Raw genomic sequence first — 20,555 nt, 5'->3', positions numbered from 1 at the left:
GAACTGGGGCTCCACATGGAGGGCGACCTCTACGCTGATGGCGAGCTGCTTCCATTCCGAGTGATACAGGACCAGTTTGGAATCCCGGCTGGGAGTTTCCTATTACATATGGCAGAGACCGCGGCGATCAAAAAACATTGGAGGGTGGGGCTCTCTGAACCAGAGACCACGATGGCGTGTCAATATGTAGTGATGTCGGTGGGGACATTTAAGGCGGTGACGTGTTTGCATTCTCGAATGCTTCATGAAGGACTGACCCCCCTGTCAATGTTAAAAGTGAAATGGGAGGAGAGCGTGGGGAAGCCCATACCGGACGCTACGTGGGGACAAATTCTTAGGAGGACGTGGAAGGGTTGTCGGAATGCCCGCTTCCAGCAAATACATTACTTTGTAATACATAGGGCTTATTTAACACCAGGCAAGATACAGAGGCATTTTCACGTACAGGGGGCGGTGTGCCAGAGGTGCTTCTTAGCGGGGGCTGAATTGGACCATATGATGTGGGATTGCCCAAAGCTGGGTCTGTATTGGACAGAAGTGGGAGACCTGCTGACAGGGGTGACGGACAGACGACTGACTTTTGACAAGGCTGTTTGCCTGCTGTTGTGGTTCCCGCACACGAAGAAAACTAAGATCACCAGTAAATTCATAGACCTAGGACTCATCTTAGCTCAGAGAGAGATCACCTGGCACTGGAAGTCATCAGAGGGCCCGTCCAGTAGACGTTGGGCGACAGAGTTGGAAAAATGGGCTAGAAGTGAAAGTATGGTCCGGCTTAGACAGGCAACTCGCAAAGATGATGAGAAGGGTCTAGAAGCAGCGAGGGCATGGGAAGGTCTAGTGGTAGCTCTGCAGGAGTCTCGGTCACGGGAGGCAAACGGAGAAGACGAGAACTAAAGGGGGAATCCAGGTGATGCACGACTGTATGACTGTTGTTTATCGGCTCCTGATTGACAAGTTTAACTCCTGCATTTGGCTCACATCGGCGTAAAACCCAGGGAGCGGGTGGGGGGGGGGTGATGGATAACTGCGGCCGGCAGAATGTCATTGGCAGCAGAGTGAGTCAAGAGCTAGTGATAGAATGGTGGGCTCGCAGACTAGATCCCAGTGGGTGGGGTGGCGGCTATAGGTCAGGCACATTGCTCCTGCCAATATTCGGGGGAACAGAGCTTCTTGTTGGGGTTGGGGGTTGGATAGGTAGGGCTGTAAAAGCAGATCTTTTTAACAAGTCCACTTATACTGATGTCAAATGTATAATATTGCTGGGATATGGTCACCTGGTTTTTGGGTGGATTCGTGGATATCGCCGCCCTACCTTCGGGATGTGGGCTAAACGGCTGTGTAAAATAGTGTTTGTGACTGACAACCAGCGATGAGCGAAAACTGATGGGATAGTTCAAATGTTTGCATGACTCTGATTCTGCAATAAAAATTGTTTTACCAAAATAATCAGACCTCCCACACACATTACGTGTTATACAAAGGCATTTAGACTGTCACAACCCTGAGATCTCACTGCTGCACCCCGAGCAGAGACCCCCACTCTCTCATCATGGCAATGGTCGCTGGGGTCAGAGATGCTAAGACTTGCATCAGGGTCTCACCCGGAGATCAGAGGGTGCCAGCATGAAACTACTTCTCACACCGAGACACTTTCACAACTTAAATCCACACAACCGAACCACACATCACCCACCCTGAGGCAAGGCGGCTACCTCGCTTACACCAGGACCCCCACCCTACCAGCCCTTCCTCTCCTCAGAACACAACTGATGGATGTATCGTGTACCCTAGCAAGATTTTTAATGTCCAAAAACGACATGAGCTTCATGTAAAGAAAAGATGCTGAATATTCTGCCATTGTTACTGATCTGTGCGATCTGTGAATTTTAGTGAAAGTATTGTATAAAAGGATTTTCTGTTGTACTGTGAAATATTATAAAAGTGTGTGAGGCCTTATGTTGGGTTTTCAACTTTTTACTGTTTGAAAGACAGCGTGTCAAATAAACAAATATATCGATGCAGGTACACCCGTCCCCCCCTCCCAGGTGTCAGCTGTGTTTAGACAACTTTCGATACTGACCAATACATGTTAATCCTTACCAGTGCACCGCCTCCTGCTTGCCAGGGCGAAGCCGCTCACAGCACAGCATGGAGGTCAATGCTCGGCCATCCAACAAAACACCCACATGCGCTGCAGCTGGGGCAGATGCAGTGCAGGCAATGGCAGGGCACTGCAGCTACCCTTGGTGCAGTGCTGTGCACCGTCTTCACTTCATTGTAGAGCTGGGGATGCGGCTTCACTGCAACCCTGCGCACAGCGGTTAGACAGGGCACAATCACCAATGCACTATAGCGCTTTGGGTTACAACACACAGCACTAGAAGGCAGAGCACTGCAGCATCCCCCAGTGCAGTGCTGTACATCAACCTCAGCGCTGTCTGTCGAGCTGGGAATAAGAATTCACTACAACCCAGTGCACAGCGGTTAGACAGGGCACAATCACCAACGCACTATAGCGCTTTGTGTTGCAAAACACAGCACTAGACGGTAGCAAGCTGCAGCATCCCACCTGTGCAGTTCTCTGCACCATCTTCAGCTCTTTGTGGAGCTGGGAATGCGAATTTAGCACAACCAAGTGCACAGCTGTGAGACAGGGTACAATCACCAATGCGTTATAGCGCTTTATATTGCGGCACACAGTGCTAGCGACAGCACGCTGCGGCATCCCCCAGTGCGGTGCTGTGCATGATCCCCAGTTCTTTGTCAAGTGGGGAATACCACTTCACTACATCCCAGCATAGCACTAGACGGCAGCACAGGCACATGTGTCACCACCATACAAAGAGCACACGCTGCACAGGAACGAGCAGTAGCACCAAGAGCTGGCTGCCCCAGCCCCTCGAGCCAACAGAGCACAGTTTGTGCCACCTATAGAATATGAAACACGCCATCTCACCAAGTGCTTGGGACATGCCACAGCCCATCTCCCCATGCATAATAGGCAGAACGCAGACTTTCTTATCCTATATAATAACAAGCTTCAGGAATTGCAAGTGACCCGAAGCACATGGAAAGTGAAGGAAGTGCAGTCATAAATCTTCAACAACGCCCCGGGCCTCTGTGGCGGTGGACAGGGGCATTCCCTCAGAAAACATGCGCGCGATGGGAGGCAGAGAGGAGACAAACCATGCGCATCGCCTGTCCGCGCGGCCCACCTCCTGTCTCCCTTTGCGCATCAAAGCCACAGCAATAAAGTCTCCGAAGCGAATGCAGTGCTGCGCTGCATTCGCTACGCGAGACCTAAAAAGAGAAACACTATCTAGGGCATGGCCCTCTACGAGCTCTGTCCATACCCAGGGCAAAGAAGAGGCAGTGAAGGCCCCAAAGAAAAGAGCTGCCCCTGAACACCCCAACAGAGGTGCAAAAAAGAGGAAAGCATCTCATTCACACTTTTCAGGCGGTGACAAGAATGATGCCTCCGGCACCACAGAGGGGCAACGAACAGGCCCAAGCTCCCTATCCCCATCAATAGCGATGAATCACTGGAAACAGAAATCGACCTCTCATGCTCCTCTGAGTTTGATACTGACTTTGAAGAACTGGAGGTTAAGACAATGGGAAGCTCTGAAGAGGCAAGTAAGGCCTCAGGATCTAATATGGGCATAGTCGACCCCTTCGGGGAAGACATGTTTGACCCTCTCCTAATAAAACACCCTTTATCACTAGAGTGGTAACCTTCACAACATGTGGCGGACTACCTTACGTTCTAGCTGAGAAGGGAGATCCCCAAGGAGGTCAGATAAAGACAAAGGTCTGAATGCCCACGCCAATCCCTTCCCGACAAGATAGCAATGACACCTTAGCTAGACCCTAAGGTGGTGGCATTCATAGCCAAGGGTGCAAAAGATTTCAGGAGGGGAATAGACAAGAGTCTTAAATCATGCCAAGAGTGCCCATCTGCCTTCTAGGCAATGCCAATGCCGCCATCTCCAATGAGCGTAGGAAAGGCGTCCTCCTTAAAATCGACCCCAAACTGATAGAGTTGGCAAACAAGGAAGGAGGACCCAAATCACAAGGCCTCCTTTTTGGGGTAGAATTTATACGAGATATGGCCAAATATGTTGGAGCATGTAGCTCAATTCAAAAATCTCAGAGGGAGATTAAAAAGGTGTTTCTGGACAGAATTTTTGGTAGGGCCGGGCGAATGCAGGGTCGGTTCCCCGTCCGTGGGCAAACAACTTCAAGACCCTTCCTGGGACGTGGACCTAAGTTTTCGCAATCAACCTTCTCCACCCATCAGTAGTTCTATCCGCAAACACAAAGAAGCAGCGGAAGACCCTTCCGGAGTGAAAGAAGACAGAGAGGTTTCTCCACAGGTAGGAATCTTGAAAGACCCTTCAGGTACCCTTACAAAGGTGGGAGAGAGATTAGCCCTATTCTCTGGCAATTGGACCATGGTGACACAGGACCCGTGGGTTCTAGATACAGTCAGGGGATACAAAATAGAATTCTCACATAGACCCACACTAGTAAAGAGACCCTGGGAGATAAACTTCTCACAAGAACACAGGAAGTTAGTATCCCAAGAGGTAAATGATCTGTTAGCCAAAGGGGGTATAAAAGAGAGCTCGGTAGCAGGCTTTGTCAGCAATATCTTTCTCGTAGAGAAGAAAGACAAGGGACAGAGACCTGTTATAAACTAAAAGAGCCTAAACGAATAAGTAACATACCACCACTTCAAAATGGAAGGGATCCACCTCCTAAGGGACATACAGAGAAAGGGGGACTGGCTAACACAATTGGACCTACAAGATCATACCCGACCACCCCGATTTGGCCCCCACACCAGAAATTTCTCCAATTCACATGGGAAGGAAAACTCTGGGAATTGTGCACCCCCCCCCCCCCCCCCTTCGGACTATCTTCGGCCCCTTGGTGCTTCACCAAGATCTTGTGTCCGGTAGTAGTGTGGCGCAGGGAAAGGGGCGAAAGGTTAATAATATATCTGGACGACATCCTTCTAATGGCTCAGTCAAAGTCCGTAGGCTCCAGACACACACAACTCCCCATTCACCGACTAGAACATGTAGGCTTTGTAATAAACACAAAGAAGTCATGCATAATACCAAACCAGGAAACTCAATTCCTGCGTTCCATGGTGAACACTGTAACTGCAGAATTTAAATTATCAGGGGAAAAGCTAAGAAGACTTTGCGAGGAGCTCAGAAAGATTTTTGTCAATGAAGGAGTTCCCCTTGAATGGCAGAGCCATCTTTGGGGAGGCACCAGAGTTGATGACAGAATCAGATGCGAGTTTAGAAGGATGGATTGCGAGATATGGCGACTCATCAACAGGGGGTCGCTAGACACATCACGAGAAGGAACTGCATATCAATTGCTTAGAATTACTAGGAGGTTCATTTGCAGTTTGGTGCTTCACCCAGAATTCAATGAAATGCTGTATAATGCTGCGCATGGACAATGTGTCGGCAGTTAGATACGTCAACAAGATGGGGGGACCACATTCCAAGGGTCTTACAGAGATAACGAAAGGCTTCTGGGGCTATTGCTTGAAGTAAGGACTCTCAGTTATAGCGGAACACATTCCTGGTCTAAATAATGGTGTGGCGGACTGGTTCTCCATCAGCCATAGCTGCAGGACATTCCTTAGTTGATGGTGTCTCATGGGACAAAACCTCATGACAAGGAAAATCATTAGAAGTATGCGGGTCCTAAACCCTCCAACTGCAAAATACACTGCCTTATGGGATGTTAGAAACATTTTACAAATTATTTATTAATGGGGTGATAATGTAAACCTCTCTCAAACGCATTTCCTATATGTTATGTTATGTTAATGGGGGTCTTATAAAGCGCTCGTCTACTCGGACAGAGTGTCCCAGCGCTATACAGATCTGTAGAGGAGTGACCAAGAAAACAGATGCAAATTATTGTCCACACAGCCAGGTCTTAAGCCCCTTCCTGAAGGACAGCAGGTTGTCTAATTTCCTGAGAGAAAGGGGAAGTTTGTTCCAAAGTTGTGGAGCCAGCAGTCTGTATGAACCACCTCCAATGCGCGCTCGTTTAGTTGCAGGGACCGTGGCCAAAGCTTGAGAGGCGGAATGAAGAGATCTAGAGGGAACATAAAACCGCACTCTTTTCCTTAAGTAAGCAGCACCAATGCCGTGCAGAGATTTGAAGGCCATAATAAGAGTCTTGAAATAAATACGTTTGCGCACTGGCAGCCAATTAAGTGAATTCAGAAGAGCCGGAGGTATGAGCCCTACGGCTGAGGCCAAAAATTGCCCTTGCCGCCGAATTCTGTACAGATTGGAGGCGCGTGAGAAGTTATTCCTGGAGGCCCAAATAAAGTACATTGGTGTAATCCAGCCTAGAGAAGATCAACGCCTGAACCGTAATCCTCCTATGGCCATGGGAAAGAAAAGGAAGACATTTCCTGAGGGTTCGTAAAAGGCCAAAACACTGGCCGACTACGCCAAGAATCTGGGGTTTAAAAGTTAGGCCTTTCATCGATTTTTACACCCAGATTTTTTGCCAAAGAATTGGCTGATGATGAGGGTACATGTTGGTAGGCCACCACGATTTCCAGTGGGTGTTAGGGGAACAGCCAAAAAAAAGGATCTCTGAATTATCAGAGTTGCATCTTAACTGGTTCAATTGAAACCAAGAAAAAACAGCCTTGAGGCAGCGCCTGATGGTATCACCGGCGAAATCGGTGTTCTTATCGCAGGTAAAAAGAAGCTGCGTATCGTCGGTGTAGGACACAATCCGAGCTCCATGAGACTCCACCAAGTCAGCCAGAGGGGACAGATAAATATTAAAGAGAGTGGGGCTCGACACCGAACCCTCTGGAACTCCCACCTCCAACGGAGGAACGGTAGCCGAGAAAGGGGGTGCCCAAATCGATTGTCGGCGACCCGACAAGAACGACTCAAACCAGTTGAATACCGTCCTTCTCAGTCCAATCTCCCGGAGTCTTAAAAGAAGACGTCCGTGAGGGACGGTATCGAAGGCCGCCGACAGATCGAGTATAACCAACAACGCCCTTCCTCCGCCAACCAGAACCTCCTTTATTGACTCTGTGACTTCCAATAATGCAGTCTCTGTTCTCAAGTTTGAGCGAAAACCGGATTGAGTATGATGGAGAATATCTCGGGTTCCAAGAAAGTTCGAGAGAGTGGAGTGGACATGTTTTTCCACAATTTTGGCGAAAGCAGGGAGCAGCGAGATCGGTCTGTAGTTAGAATGTTCTAGGGGGTCTAAATTGTTTTTTTTTAATAATGGAAGGATGTGCGCCACTTTCCATGCACTGGTAACAGTACAGCACCCAGTACCAGTACAGTCTTACTATGCCCGGTATCATTGAGGCGAACCTCAGATGTTAAAGCTTTAGATGTCACTAGCAGGCTTACCAACCTGAGGGAGTTTGTTTTTAGCTAAAAAAATGGACCAAAACTATGTCATGTTCTATCTTCTACCCTTTCTTTACAATGAATGAAAGACTGTGAGTTGTGAAATGCGTAAAGGAGTATGAAAAGAGGACTGAAAGTTTGAGAAGAGATGTAACTCAACTTCTAATTTCACAAAGATCTCCATATAAAGCAGTTTCTTCTCCTACGCTTGCTAGGTGGGTTAAAGAGGTTATGAGTGAGAGTGGCATGGATGTTTCTATCTTTGGTGCACACTCTCTTAGAGGTGCATCAGTTTCCAAGGCTTTTATTTGAGGCGGAGGGCTCCAAGATATTCTTCGAGCCACAGACTGGTCGAATGAGTATGTTTAAAAACTGCTATTTTAGACCAATCACAAACGTGATTGACAATGTTCTTAATACACTTTAAACTTGCATAATGTTAGCCTTTGTGTCATGCCATAAAATGTACATTTTTCACAGCCAGGTGGGCAGAAAATCTGGATTTTATTAAAGACACAGAGGCTAAGATTATCTCTCCACTTATTAACCCCACTCTAAGGGTTATATATTATTGACCCATTATGTCTTTTCTTTTCCAGAATAAGATGTCTCCGAAATGGTTTGACAGGACTGGATCATTCCACACCAAAGTTTACCTTTTATTTTATTGAGTTTAAATAAATTAAATAAATAAATTAAATAAATAAATAAATAAATACTTGTTCGCAGCACTTGGAAAGAAGGTGATGGCTGCACGTTGATGGGACTATATACTATGTTAGAGTGTGGTTTGAAGTTCTATATTCTCTTCAATTGTTGCTGCTGAGCAATAAAGGAGATTTGCATAATCTTAGCCTCCGTTTCTTTAATAAAATCCAGATTTTCTGCCCACCAGGCTGTGAAAAAATCTAAATTGTCCAATGTAACAATAAAAAAAATACAAGAAATGCTTTAGGCAGCAAAGAATTCCTCTTTGAAAGTGGCCATCAATTTAGCCAAGGTAGTGGAACAAGAGGGGTGTATGAGAGAATTAGAGAAAAGAAACCATTCCCATGACGTGGCAGAAGTTTCAGAGATTGGTGTATTTGAGCAAAATTACAGTGGGGAAGAAGATGTGGGTAGAGTAACTGCAGTTAAGAGTAAAGGAAAGTTCCTAAAGAAATCATTTCACTTCAAGCAAAATCTTGGGTCTTGCAATACTTGTGGGAATAATGTTCACTCGACAGACTCTAAATTTTGTTTCACAGCTAAACAAGAGGGCTTGACGAGTGGGCACCATGCTAGGGTGTGCAAAAGCAAGTCCCGCTCCAGGGTGGCCTGTTTCCAAGAAGTTGATAGCACCAGTGGATAAGCTGATAGGATCCTCAGTGTCGATGATGAGAAAGAACAAGATGAGGATGACAGGAGAAGGAATAGATCTAAAGATTTATTTATGGTGGATGAACACAAGGTTTTTTTTAATGGTAGACACTGGGTCTAAGTATACCATTATTCCTAAGAGTTTGTTTGAGAGAGAGTGGACTTCTAAAAAGTTATCACCCATGGATATTTCTCCGGGTGGATGTCAAGGAGAGACTTCGATATTGTGGGATACTTTGAAGCAACCATCAAGTTTTCAGGGATAGAGATTATTGGTAAAGTATATTTAGCGGATCAGGGACCCCCATCCTGTAGTGGATGCATCAGTATGACCTATGCATAATCGTGAATACCTGGACACACAGAAATCCTGGTCATTGAGGATGAAGGGGTGGAGGACATCTTGAGAGTGGCGGAGGTCGTTTTTGAAGAAAAAAAGTAGGCAACTTAAAGGTTATGCACATCGTATTCTTGTAAAAAAAAATGCCACACCTGTCCAACATAAAGTGAGAAGGCTACCCAATGTGGTGAGGGAGTAGGTGAAGGAACTTGTAAAGGAGATGGAGATGTTAGAGGCAGATGTGATTGAGCCAGTGGAGGAATTGACTTGGGTGTCTCCAGTGGTCATCACAAAAAAAAGATCATGGGAAGTTGAGATTTTGTGTGGACTTGAGGTTGTAAAACCAATGTGTGGTCGCTGACACGTTTCCCCTACCCAACCTCAGCAAATTTGTGACAACTTTGAAAGATGCTAAGTTCTTTTCGAAACTGGACCATAAGAGTGCTTACCACTAGATAAGACTGCAGGACGACTCTAAACATCTGACGGCATACATCACCTCTGAAGGAACATTCCAGTCACACGTTTGCCTTTCGGTATTGGCTTCAGCTGCCAGTCTTTTTCAGTGTAGGGTGACCGAAATTTTTAAGGGTATCGACAATACTATTTATTTCCAGGATGACATTTCGGATTTCGGAAAATCTGTTGCAGAACACAACAATGTCTTGAAATCAGTGTTGGGGAAATTGGGGGAAGTGGGGTTAACTCTCCGGAAAAAGAAGTGTCTGTTTATGGTGGAACAAAAGGAATATATCAGTTACACCATATCTGCTGCGGGGGTACTGTTGTAATTTGGCAGCGATTGGGATAGCATTAGCAGAAGCCATCCTGTATTTAGAGGCTATCTTGTCCATTTTGTGGAATCCATTTTGTATTTCTGGCAGCCATTTTGTTTGCCATGTGCTACCATGTGTTCTGTTCTACGGTGCTGTTGTCTGCTCTTGAAATCTGCCTAGAGACAGGTTATATTTAGCCTCTTCCACTTTGCACATGCTCAGTTGAGCTTGCAGCTGTCCATGCAGCTGCTGTTAGTCTGTAAATATCAGGATGTGTTCACCAGAATTAGCAACTTGTTGACTGTGTATTTTCTGTATGACTTTATATCTGCCTAAAACCTACTTCTTGTACTTGTACCGCCTTCTTTTGAGCCCCTGTGTGGGTATAAAAGGATCAAGCTCCTTCCATTCAGTGTGCTACTTCACTTCATACATTGCCGAAGGGTGCTGTGTGAATGCAGTTCCACCTCATGAGGTTAATAAACTTTGTATTTTCTATTCCAGTTTCTGTGCCAACTTCTATCCTATTGTTCTGAAGACTTGTGCAGAGAAAGGGCGAACCCCTTGCACTGGTAGGCCTTGCTGAGGCTCACCACCACAGTACGACCTAAGAAGAGTTTGTGTAGTTTCATTGATTTGGCACCCCCTCCTTTAAATGGTTTGAAGCAGAACATTCTTCTACCGGTCAGTTGTTTCCTGACCAGTTGGGAGAAGTCCGCTCTTCCCACCTGAAAGAGCGGAGGAGTTTGCTCAAAAAAGGAGTACGTTTTGTGTGGGGTGAACAACATCAAAAGTGCTTTACCAACATAAAAAAGAGATATGCAAGGCTGATGTTTTAACACAGTTCAATGTAAAATGTAAATCCATAATAACCGTTGATGCCAGAGCTATGGGGTTGGGAGCCATTTTGTCCCAGAAAACCTTGGGTACGGATAGAACTGTAGCTTTTACATCCAGAACGCTTACTCCCTCGGAGTAAAATTATTCAGTCATCGAAAGGGAAGCACTGGCAACGTTTTGGGATGTGGAATATTTCTGCACATATGTGTGGCGTACCAAATGTGTTCTTCGTACAGACCATAAGCCCTTAGTGAATGTCTTTTCTCCAGGTGGTACCCATACGGGTTCAGCAAGGTTAGCAAAATTAGCTGCAAAACTTCAAGAGTACCAATATGAAGTTGAACACATACATGGTTGGAAAAACATGCAGATTGTTTATCTGGGCTGTCAGTAGACAGCCCAGATAAAAAAGAGATATGCAAGGCTGATGTTTTAACAAAGTTCAATGTAAAATGTAAATCCATAATAACCGTTGATGCCAGAGGTATGGGGTTGGGAGCCATTTTGTCCCAGAAAACCTTGGGTACGGATAGAACTGTAGCTTTTACATCCAGAACGCAAACTCCCTCGGAGTAAAATTATTCAGTCATCGAAAGGGAAGCACTGGCAACGTTTTGGGATGTGGAATATTTCTGCACATATGTGTGGCGTACCAAATTTGTTCTTCGTACAGACCATAAGCCCTTAGTGAATGTCTTCTCTCCAGGTGGTACCCATACGGGTTCAGCAAGGTTAGCAAAATTAGGTGCAAAACTTCAAGAGTACCAATATGAAGTTGAACACATACATGGTTGGAAAAACATGCAGATTGTTTATCTGGGCTGTCAGTAGACTGGAGGATAGTTGATGGTCCTGCTGATTTCAATTTCCCCCTTTCACTCCCCCTCTGTCTTTCCTCCGTTTTCACTCGTTTTTTACTGATTTCAATCTCCCCTTTCAGTCCCCCTGTGTCTTTCCTCCATTTTCACTCATTTTTTACTCATTTAATCTTCCCCTCTCACTCTCCTTCTGTGTCTTTCCCCCACTTTTCTTGCACCTTTCACTGCCTCATTTCCACTCTTTCCTCTCTTTTTGCCTTTCTACCCGTTTTTCCCAGCTGCTGCTGCCCCCTCTGCCCCTCCCCACCAGCAAGACCAATGCGACCGGCCCAATTCAGCTCTCCTCCTCACTCCTGCCTCCCAGCTATCCAGCCCTCCACGACCCCTACTTAATGGCGGCCGCGGGCACGCCAAAGGCTCGCTAAAGTCAAGCCCGTCTGCGCCTGTCCGCGACCCCAACTTAACCAGCGCCAGGAACCCTGGACCTCTTCAACGCCAACGCTACAACCCTGCAGCACTCCACACTCTCAAACCCAGGACGCAGCCACAACTGCAAGCTAGCATCACCAGCCGACACCCAAGGACCCTTCAGCTGTCACTGCTGTTGGCACACCTGCAGCACCGCCAAGAGACCCGGCCCAATCGGCCTGCAAGACCACAACCCAAACGAAGACCCTGCAATGCATCCTCCTCAACGTCCGATCCCTCCACAAACATCCCACCGAACTCTGGGACCTCCCCGATAGCACCATCCCGGACATAGCATTCTTCACCAAAACATGGACCAACACCACCGCGGGACAGGACATCGCCATCGCCATTCCCCAAGGATACAAGATCTCCAGGAAGTACCGCCCCACCCACCTGGGAGGAGGAATCGCTATCGTTCACAAATCCAACCTCCGCCTGAGCACAATCTCTGACGAGCCCACAGACCTGATGGACACCTTCACTACTCATCATGGGCCCAAACCCCGATGCATGGAACGACACCTGGTGGCCTCCCGCCCTCAGAAGCCCGCCCACCTCCACGGACCACGCACGCAACCTGGGAATCATCCTGGACTCCGAGCTCAACATTTTCCACCAGATCAACTCTGTCTCATCCTCCTGCTTCCACACCCTAGGCCTCCTACATAAAACCTTCAAATGGATCCCCCTCGAACACAGAAAGCCCGTCACTCACGCCCTGGTCACCAGCAGACTCGACTAAGCAGCGCACTCTACACCAGAATAAACAAAAACCTCACCTGCAAGCTACAGAACATCCAGAACGCAGAGGCAAGACTGGTTCTCAACCTGCCAACACACTGCCACATCTCCCAGCACCTGCACACACTCCACTGGCTCCCCATTGAAGCTAGAGTCACCTTCAAGATGCTCACCCACGCCTACAAGGCCCTCCAAGACACCCGACCAGCATACCTGAACAGCCGACTCAAATTCCATGCACCCCAGAGGACCCTACAATCTGCCCAGCTCTTCTACGGTGTTGTCCCCTGCACCAGAAAGAGCAGATCGGGAGGCCGCTCCTTCTCCTTCCTCACGGCCCGAGCCTGGTACGCCCTGCCGCTCCACCTCAGACAGTTAACATTGCTCCCCATCTTCGCAAGTAACCTCAAAACCTGGTTCTTTGACAGACCCCCCCCCATTGATGGCCTGGAGCCTGCTAACACCCCCCCCGCCTCCCCTCTGCGCCTTGAGACCGTTATGGGTGAGAAGTCACGCTTAACAAACGCCTGTTTGATTGGTTTGTTTGTTCGAATGATGAAGAAGACATTGCGGTAGCTTCAGAGGAGGACATGGTTATGGATGGTGATGGTGCATTCGAGGCTTCTAAGTGGCTGCGAGAAATGGATGCAGATGACGTTTTAAAAGAAGTTTTGAGAATGCTAGGAGAGATAGTTGTGTGTCAAGTTTTGGCAAGGCCATTCGTAAAGGTTCAGGATGAGTTTTCTTTGAGTGGAAAGGAGGTTTTGATGAGGGGTTAGAAAATGTCCCCCCGGCTTGTCTAAGGAGAACGTTATTGCCTCTAGATCATGAGGGTCGATTAGGTCAAACCTTGACCCAACGCAGTTTTTTTATACATCTTTATTGGCATTTGAAATAGTTAGGACAAAACAATTTGGGCATTGTCATAAATAAGACAATAAGAATTGTCCCATACTGATGTCCACAAGGTTAACTCCGCCAAATACAATCCCTACATATGTGTTAAGCCAACAGTTAAAAATGTTGTCCCATCAATCAATCCTTATTCCCTCAAATCCCCATTTTCCTGTCTATGTTTTCATTGATCTCGGGAATATTTCCATATCAAATAAACCCAATGTCCCTCCTCCCCCACCCATAGCTATAACTAAAACATACCCCTCCCTTCCATGTCTGGTGTGCGTCCCTATAATATAAACCTGTGTCTTTGCCATTTATTCATAACAGTGCGCTGTCTGGTATGTCCATGATTGGCCTTTCCCCTTTCATTTATTTGTCCTCTGGCCCATTACCCGACTGTACAGTCCCGGTGGCTTCCTCCCGTGGGTCATCATCCATCCTCTTGCTTTTTATCTCACCCAACATCGCCCTCACGTGATCCTCTAGTTTTCCATCATGTCTAATATGTTGCATCCGGATCAACTCAGCCGTCACCCACTCCTGCATGTCCCGTATCCATTGCAAGGTTTTGGGTGGTCTGCGAATTAGCCAGGAAATAGTGTTTGCCGACACTAGACCCAAAAGGATAAATTTCCTTCTACGATTCTTGTTTTTAAGTTGGGATAGCAGACCCAGCAGCACCACCCGGATCTCTCTTGGTATGTCCCATCCCGTCGCTCCCTGCAATGCATCCAGTATAATTGAAGCACTGGGCAGGACCAAACCATATGAATAAATATTGCCTCCGCCTCTCCACATCTGGGACATTGCCCAGATCGCTCCGGGTATATCTTGTGTAACATCTTGAGGGTAAGATATGTCTGGTGTACATAATTGAATCGAATAAGCTTAAACCTTGCATTCGAGCTTACCTGCTTAACCCCTTCATGGATTTTTGTCCAGTCTCTCTCTGTTATGGGGCACCCCGTCAGTGTCTCCCACTTGGATCGGCAGTGCCTGGACCACCCTGTTGTTTCGGATTGCTCGGTATAGGTGTGACATTAACCTCCGCTCTTTAGCCATCAATATCATAGTCTGTAACACATTAGAAACAGCAGGCTCCTCAGGGAACATGGGCCACAACTCCCTAGTCATCTGGGCGATTTTCCCATACTGTAGAAAATGTCCTGGACCCAGCGTAAAGGCCTCTACAGCCTGGTTATGTGTAATGCACTGCTTGTTGATATATAGGTCCCCCATGGTGCCCCCCTACTGCCATCTGCGCATGGATGTGGAGGTATGGTGAAAGGGTTGGACCGCCCACAGGGGCGTAGGGGGCCCTTTTGGACGACAAGCTCCCACACCTCCTCCACATGTCTAACAATATATGGTGTAGTTAGTGGAATCCGTGCCCCCAACATTAGTAATTCAGGAAGTGTTACACTTCCGAAGGTCCCAGCCAGCAGGGCCTTCTCCCAGTTCTCTTCATCGTCCAGCCAATGTACCGCATGTTGTAACTGTGAGGCCGCATAATAAAATTCTAGACATGGAACTTCCAATCCCCCATTCTGCCAAGTTCTCTGAAGAGTGGCTAGCCCTACCAATCTACCCTTAAGCCCCCACAGTAATTCAGTTAGAAGCCTATCCAGTGTTGCAAAAAAGTGACAGGGAATCCTGAATAAAGAATGCTGCATTGCATAGAGGCATGTGAGTAAGACAACCATTTTAGACAGGGCTATTCTCCCCATAAGGGATAGAGGCAGCTCATGCCAGAAGCGAACCGAACCTCGCAGTCCCTCAATGATTTTCGCTATGTTAAGCGCCAGGTATTGCTCGGCCTTTTCCGCCAGTCTAACTCCTTAATATCTAAGCGTGGATCGCACCCATGGGAGTCCCACCTCCGGCAGTCCCTGGTCCGCTAGCGGAGCCAGGCTACCCAGTGGGATTAATTTAGACTTCCCTGAGTTAATTTGTAGTCCTGACACGTGTCCAAATCTTTCAAGAGCATTGAGGAGTGTCAGTATCGCCCGAGCCCGTTTTCGGAAGTACACCGATGTATCGTCCGCATACATGGACACCGCATGAGTAGTCTCCCCTAGCGTGATCCCAAAGGCCTCCATTTCCTTCTGCAAACTGACCACTATGAGCTCCATGCCTTGGCATAAAGAAGGGGCAACAAGGGGTAACCTTGTCTAGTACCTCATTGCAATCGAAAAGACTGTGACACTAGCCTCCCCATTCTGGTCATAGCACGAGGGTCCGAATATAGTAACTGCACCCATTTCAGGAATCATGGCCCCACACCCAATGCACGTAGAACCTCCCAAAGATACATCACCTGACCGAATCGAACGCTTGCTCGATATCTAATAATGCCAGGGCACATTCTTCCTGTCGTAAGAGGGGTGAATGCCATACGTGTGCCAACCATCGCAAGTTATGAGCCGTACTGCTCTTGGGGATGAATCCCGCATCATCTGGATGTATTAAATGTTGCATATGTGGATGCAGTCGAGACGCCATAATCCTGCTAAGGACTTTAATGTCAATATTCAACAAAGAAATAGGCCTTTATGTCAACACCGCCTTAAAGCACAGTTTCGGTGGACTGGCCTGGCCTGGACCGGCAAGTGGTTAGTTGGGTGGAAAGGTTTAATATGTGTAAAGAGGGTGAGAAGAGGTTAAAAGTCGGAGGTAGGTCAGGTATGGGACACAATGTTAATCCAGGGCAGGCTTGGCAGAGCATTTGTTTGGATTTCATTGGTTCCATGGAAGAATTGGAGGGTACAACAGATGTGGCATTGCTGTGGTGGACGTGTTCTCCAAATGGCTAAACGTGAAATTTGTGAAGGAGATTTCTACTGAGGGTACCATCAGATACTTAGGGGAACTGTTTAAGGAGGAAGGCATTTGGTTAATCCTTATCACCAATAATGGTACGCAGTTGGTCTCACATGAGATGCAAGCATTTTTAAGAGACTGTGGTATTGTTCACCATTGCACTTCCTTGCAAAACCAGCAGGTGAATGGCCTGTGTGAGTGAGTCAACACAGTAGTCAAAGGAATTCTCCAAATGGTGAGTGCGAATGGGGGTATTGTACGTAAAATGGTGGATGAGAGGATTTGGGCCTATCGTACCACCATGCAGGGGAACAGAGGCAAGTCACCTTTTGAATTGATGTGGGGAAGGGCTCCTGGTTCCAAATTAGTGACCGCATGGATGAAGGAGTGGGTTTCTTTGGATGGTGCTGTTCCCTAGTCTCAAAAGAGTTATTTTACTCGTGGTGGTGCCAGAGCGGGCGATTTGGTGAAGGTCAGGAGTGGGAGGATGGGTAGAAGTCTCTCTAAATTTAAGGGGCCAACAGAGTCAAGAATGTTTTTGATCATTCTGTAATATTGGGAAATGGTGAGGTGGAACCTTCAACGGGTAGCCCTATACCTGAAAGGTGGTAGAGTTGCCAGAGAAGATTCAACCCACAGCAGTGGGTACGTTTTTGCCCAGGATTCTAATTGTACTGGAAGCCTGATTGGGATTGAGATGACTGCAGCGGGTGGTGAGGGCTCGTTGGTGTCCCGGTCAGAGCCTTTTGGGAGGTTTGAGCGAACTTCAGGCAAATGTTTCTAACCTTGGAGCTGAGGGTGCCAGAGTTACAAGAACCATTAGGAATCGCAAACCACCTTTGTACCTTAGAGACTGTGTACATTGAACTTGTTTTACTGGGTTTTCCCTGGTTTCATTTTTTGGGGGAGGAAAGAGAAAAGATGTGTTGTACTTATTGCGGGGTCCGGTCTTTCTGGAACTCTCTGTATTTGGGAATTCTAGCATGCTGTTTGTAGTGGAGGTCAAGCACTTCGAATTTTTTGCATAACTCACCCCCGCTGACATTAAACATCAGCTGTGCCCCTGCCCTCTCAGAAATGCTGCGGAGTGAGTGACACAAGGGGGAAAAGCAGTTGTTCCTTTTTTTCTGCACCACAAGTTTTACATTTGACTCAAAGAGCAACAGTTTTAAAGCATTACAATGTTTAGGGCTGACCTACGAGACAGCTTTCAGCTGTCGGTAGACAAAAGCCTATTGTAACAACATCGCTTTAAGTGAGATTAAATAAGGTGGGGGTCTCCAAAGGGGTAGCTTAAGTCATTATGGGCATGGCTTAAAACATGTGTATTACAACCCTGTGATTTACGCAGCATGCGGCCTAGCGACCATTTAGGTGGTTCTGAGTTTTTGGCTATTGCATCCAAACATATTTCACAACATCAAACCTTTGTTTAAAACAAGGAAACCTATTGGCTTATAGAGTGACTGTTGACAGTTTGATACAAGAGTAATAATAATTTTGTTGTAAATAATTACAATGGGTAATTACAAATACTAACAAGCATTGGCATAGCCAATAGGTCTCGCCTTTGGGACCGTATAAGTGTTTAATTATCCAGCACAATATCTTTGGTGCAACATCAAGTGTTGCATGGCTAAACACTTATAAGGTCCCAAAGGCGAGACCTACTGGCTATGCCAATGCTTGTTACTCAGAAGTCACTTGCTGTTACGTTTTTCCATTTTTTCTTATTTCACGCTGCTTTGCGACTCTACTGAGTATCTCAAACCTCTCTTTATGGGACGTTCTGCTTTGAACTATTTTTTAACTATTGAACTGACTTTAATGCTGAAGCTTTATGCTCTGACTCTTTATGGGTTCTGACTGACGCCTTTCTCCCCGATTATTAGAATTGGGATTATTTCCTTTAGGGAACATGCTTAATGTATTTATTCAATTTACTGCTTACGGACTGATTTTTTTACTTCTAATAATAAGATTCTAATGACTAAATGATGCGTTTATCTTTTGACCTAATAAAGATGATCTGCTCAAATGTATTGTAACCTGAGGAAAGTGAATAAAATGTGTTAAATAAATAAAGATGATCTGCTTAAAGAGTTTCATAATAAAACCCTTTAACTTATACCAAACTCTCTTTATAGACTCAAAATAGAGGAATGATTGTGATTATAATAATTTGTGTGACGATCAACTCTCCTCTTCTCCAAAACAACGACAAAGATCCATACAGCCACAGAAAGGTAAATCGAGTTGGAATTAGTCTTGATGATGGTTAACCTAGAACTCCTAAATAAAAACTGATTCTCGCTCCAGCACACTTATACATTTTGTTCGATAGCCGTAGGATGTACGGGGCAGAAGTATGCAACGTATTAGCCCACAAAATAAACATCTTCTGATGGCTCTGTTCACAGCGTCTGCCATCCAATCCTACAAAGTGTTTAATGGAAAGTTGGCCTCTCCACTACTGCACCACTCCTGTACTTATGCATGCCAAAATTTAGGATTAGGCAGGATCCTACTGATTTTTTTAAAGCGAAAATTGCTGTATTTTAACTTTAAACCACTTAAAGCTTCCGCCACTTTAATAGAGACCAATGAGGAAATAAAATCCCCTTTGTCCAACTCTACCTATAATGTAATTTATGCGATACTAAATGTCGGCATGCATGGTTTATAGATTTGTGTAGGGGCGCTTTAGATTTCTGTGCACGATGCTGACGAGAACAGATGAAAGGCACGGCAACTGTGATGCTAACAGCATCCCTACTTTCAAAACGCATTCCCTCTCGCTCTCTCGCTCCACGAACTACTCACTACTATTTAACTCGGCAGCTCTAGAGACAGACACGGTTCGTACCTGCTTCTGTAGTCGTCCATTGATAACGTTTCGGCAGATCACTTTACGAGCCCAGCTGGGAATCCTCAGCATGGACGCCGCCATTGCAAAACAGACCTGGTGGTACGTCACTCCGCAGGGTCATAAATGCTTCTAAATTATCTAAGGCAGGACAGTCCCCTCTGCAATTGCACTGGCATGGCGGCCATCTTGAAATGTCATTACCCCCACTGCAGTAAAGCCAAAGTAAAAGCAACTATGCTTTTCTTACTAACCAGTAGCTAGAACAGAGTGAAAAATAAAAAAAATAAAAAGGTTTGAAATATTTATGTGAATGACAGACTGTATTCAAGTAATAGTGTTTTATTATAATGTTGTATTTATAGGAATGTTATTTTATCTTAGCAAGTTTTGACAGGCCATTTAATTAGAACGTAGAATGCCGAATGTTTCTGCGTGAAAGAGAATAGCCCGAAAAAGGAATTAATCCCTTTTTAAGCTGCTGGTGAATTAACAGCTATCAGGAAGCACACCACCCATAGTGCCCCTATATCGCCCACAACACTTCATGTGCAGTAAAAATAACAGTAAGAAAAGGAACAAGCATTTACAATGCAATAGGTCTCTGAAAGACATTATTTTGAGCTATTGACAATGTAAATGGCAATGTCTTAACAAAAATTAAAAGGCATTGTTATTTACAATACCAAAAGCAACACCTTTTGCATTGCATAGCGCGGTTTCCTTGAAGACGGCGCAGCGCTTATTAAAGTAAAAAAAAAAAGACTGTGTTTGAGGGGCATGTAGCGCGGCGGGGCCCAGATGATATAGGCCGCAGCTGCGCTTGAAATAATAACCATAGACAGTAATTACACTCTCGGCCGGAAGACCCCGAGCGGTCTCCGGCCCCTTTATTTATACCCTCGGGAGTGGGTGTGGGGATGCATGGGTGTACTGCAACACTTTTGTGAGAGCCCGGGTGGCTCTCTATTTCCCTCATTTCTTTTCGAGACCATTAAGTTCTTTCAGTTCACGGGGAGGTCCACACAAAGTCTTTCAGCCTCTAACTCTGCACCGGGTTCGGCCGGAGACCATACTTCTGGCTCCGGGCACAGGGAGATGTCATCACCCCAGCCGGGGCTCCCTTGGCTGACTCGGCGGACGTGGAAGGACTGGTCGATCGGGTACTGTCAGCACCCCCTTGACTGG

At 46.3% G+C, this 20,555-nt stretch overlaps 1 protein-coding gene across 1 annotated transcript in view; it reads right to left on the bottom strand.

The window, feature by feature from the left end:
- Window positions 1–19,496, bottom strand: part of PMPCB (peptidase, mitochondrial processing subunit beta) — a 171,224-nt gene extending 151,728 nt beyond the window's left edge. Inside the window, exon 1 of the mRNA XM_078679446.1 lies at window positions 19,368–19,496. Within this exon, the coding sequence (XP_078535572.1) occupies window positions 19,368–19,451 (84 nt within the window). The 5' untranslated portion in view covers window positions 19,452–19,496. The remainder of the gene's footprint in view (window positions 1–19,367) is intronic.
- Between the last annotated feature and the right edge of the window lie 1,059 nt (window positions 19,497–20,555).

Source organism: Lissotriton helveticus, chromosome 1_1 (genome assembly GCF_964261635.1).
Source record: "Lissotriton helveticus chromosome 1_1, aLisHel1.1, whole genome shotgun sequence".
Classification (NCBI taxonomy): Eukaryota; Metazoa; Chordata; class Amphibia; order Caudata; family Salamandridae; genus Lissotriton; species Lissotriton helveticus.
The sequence above is the reverse complement of the archived record's forward strand: the minus strand, read 5'-3'. Positions and strand labels throughout refer to the sequence as shown.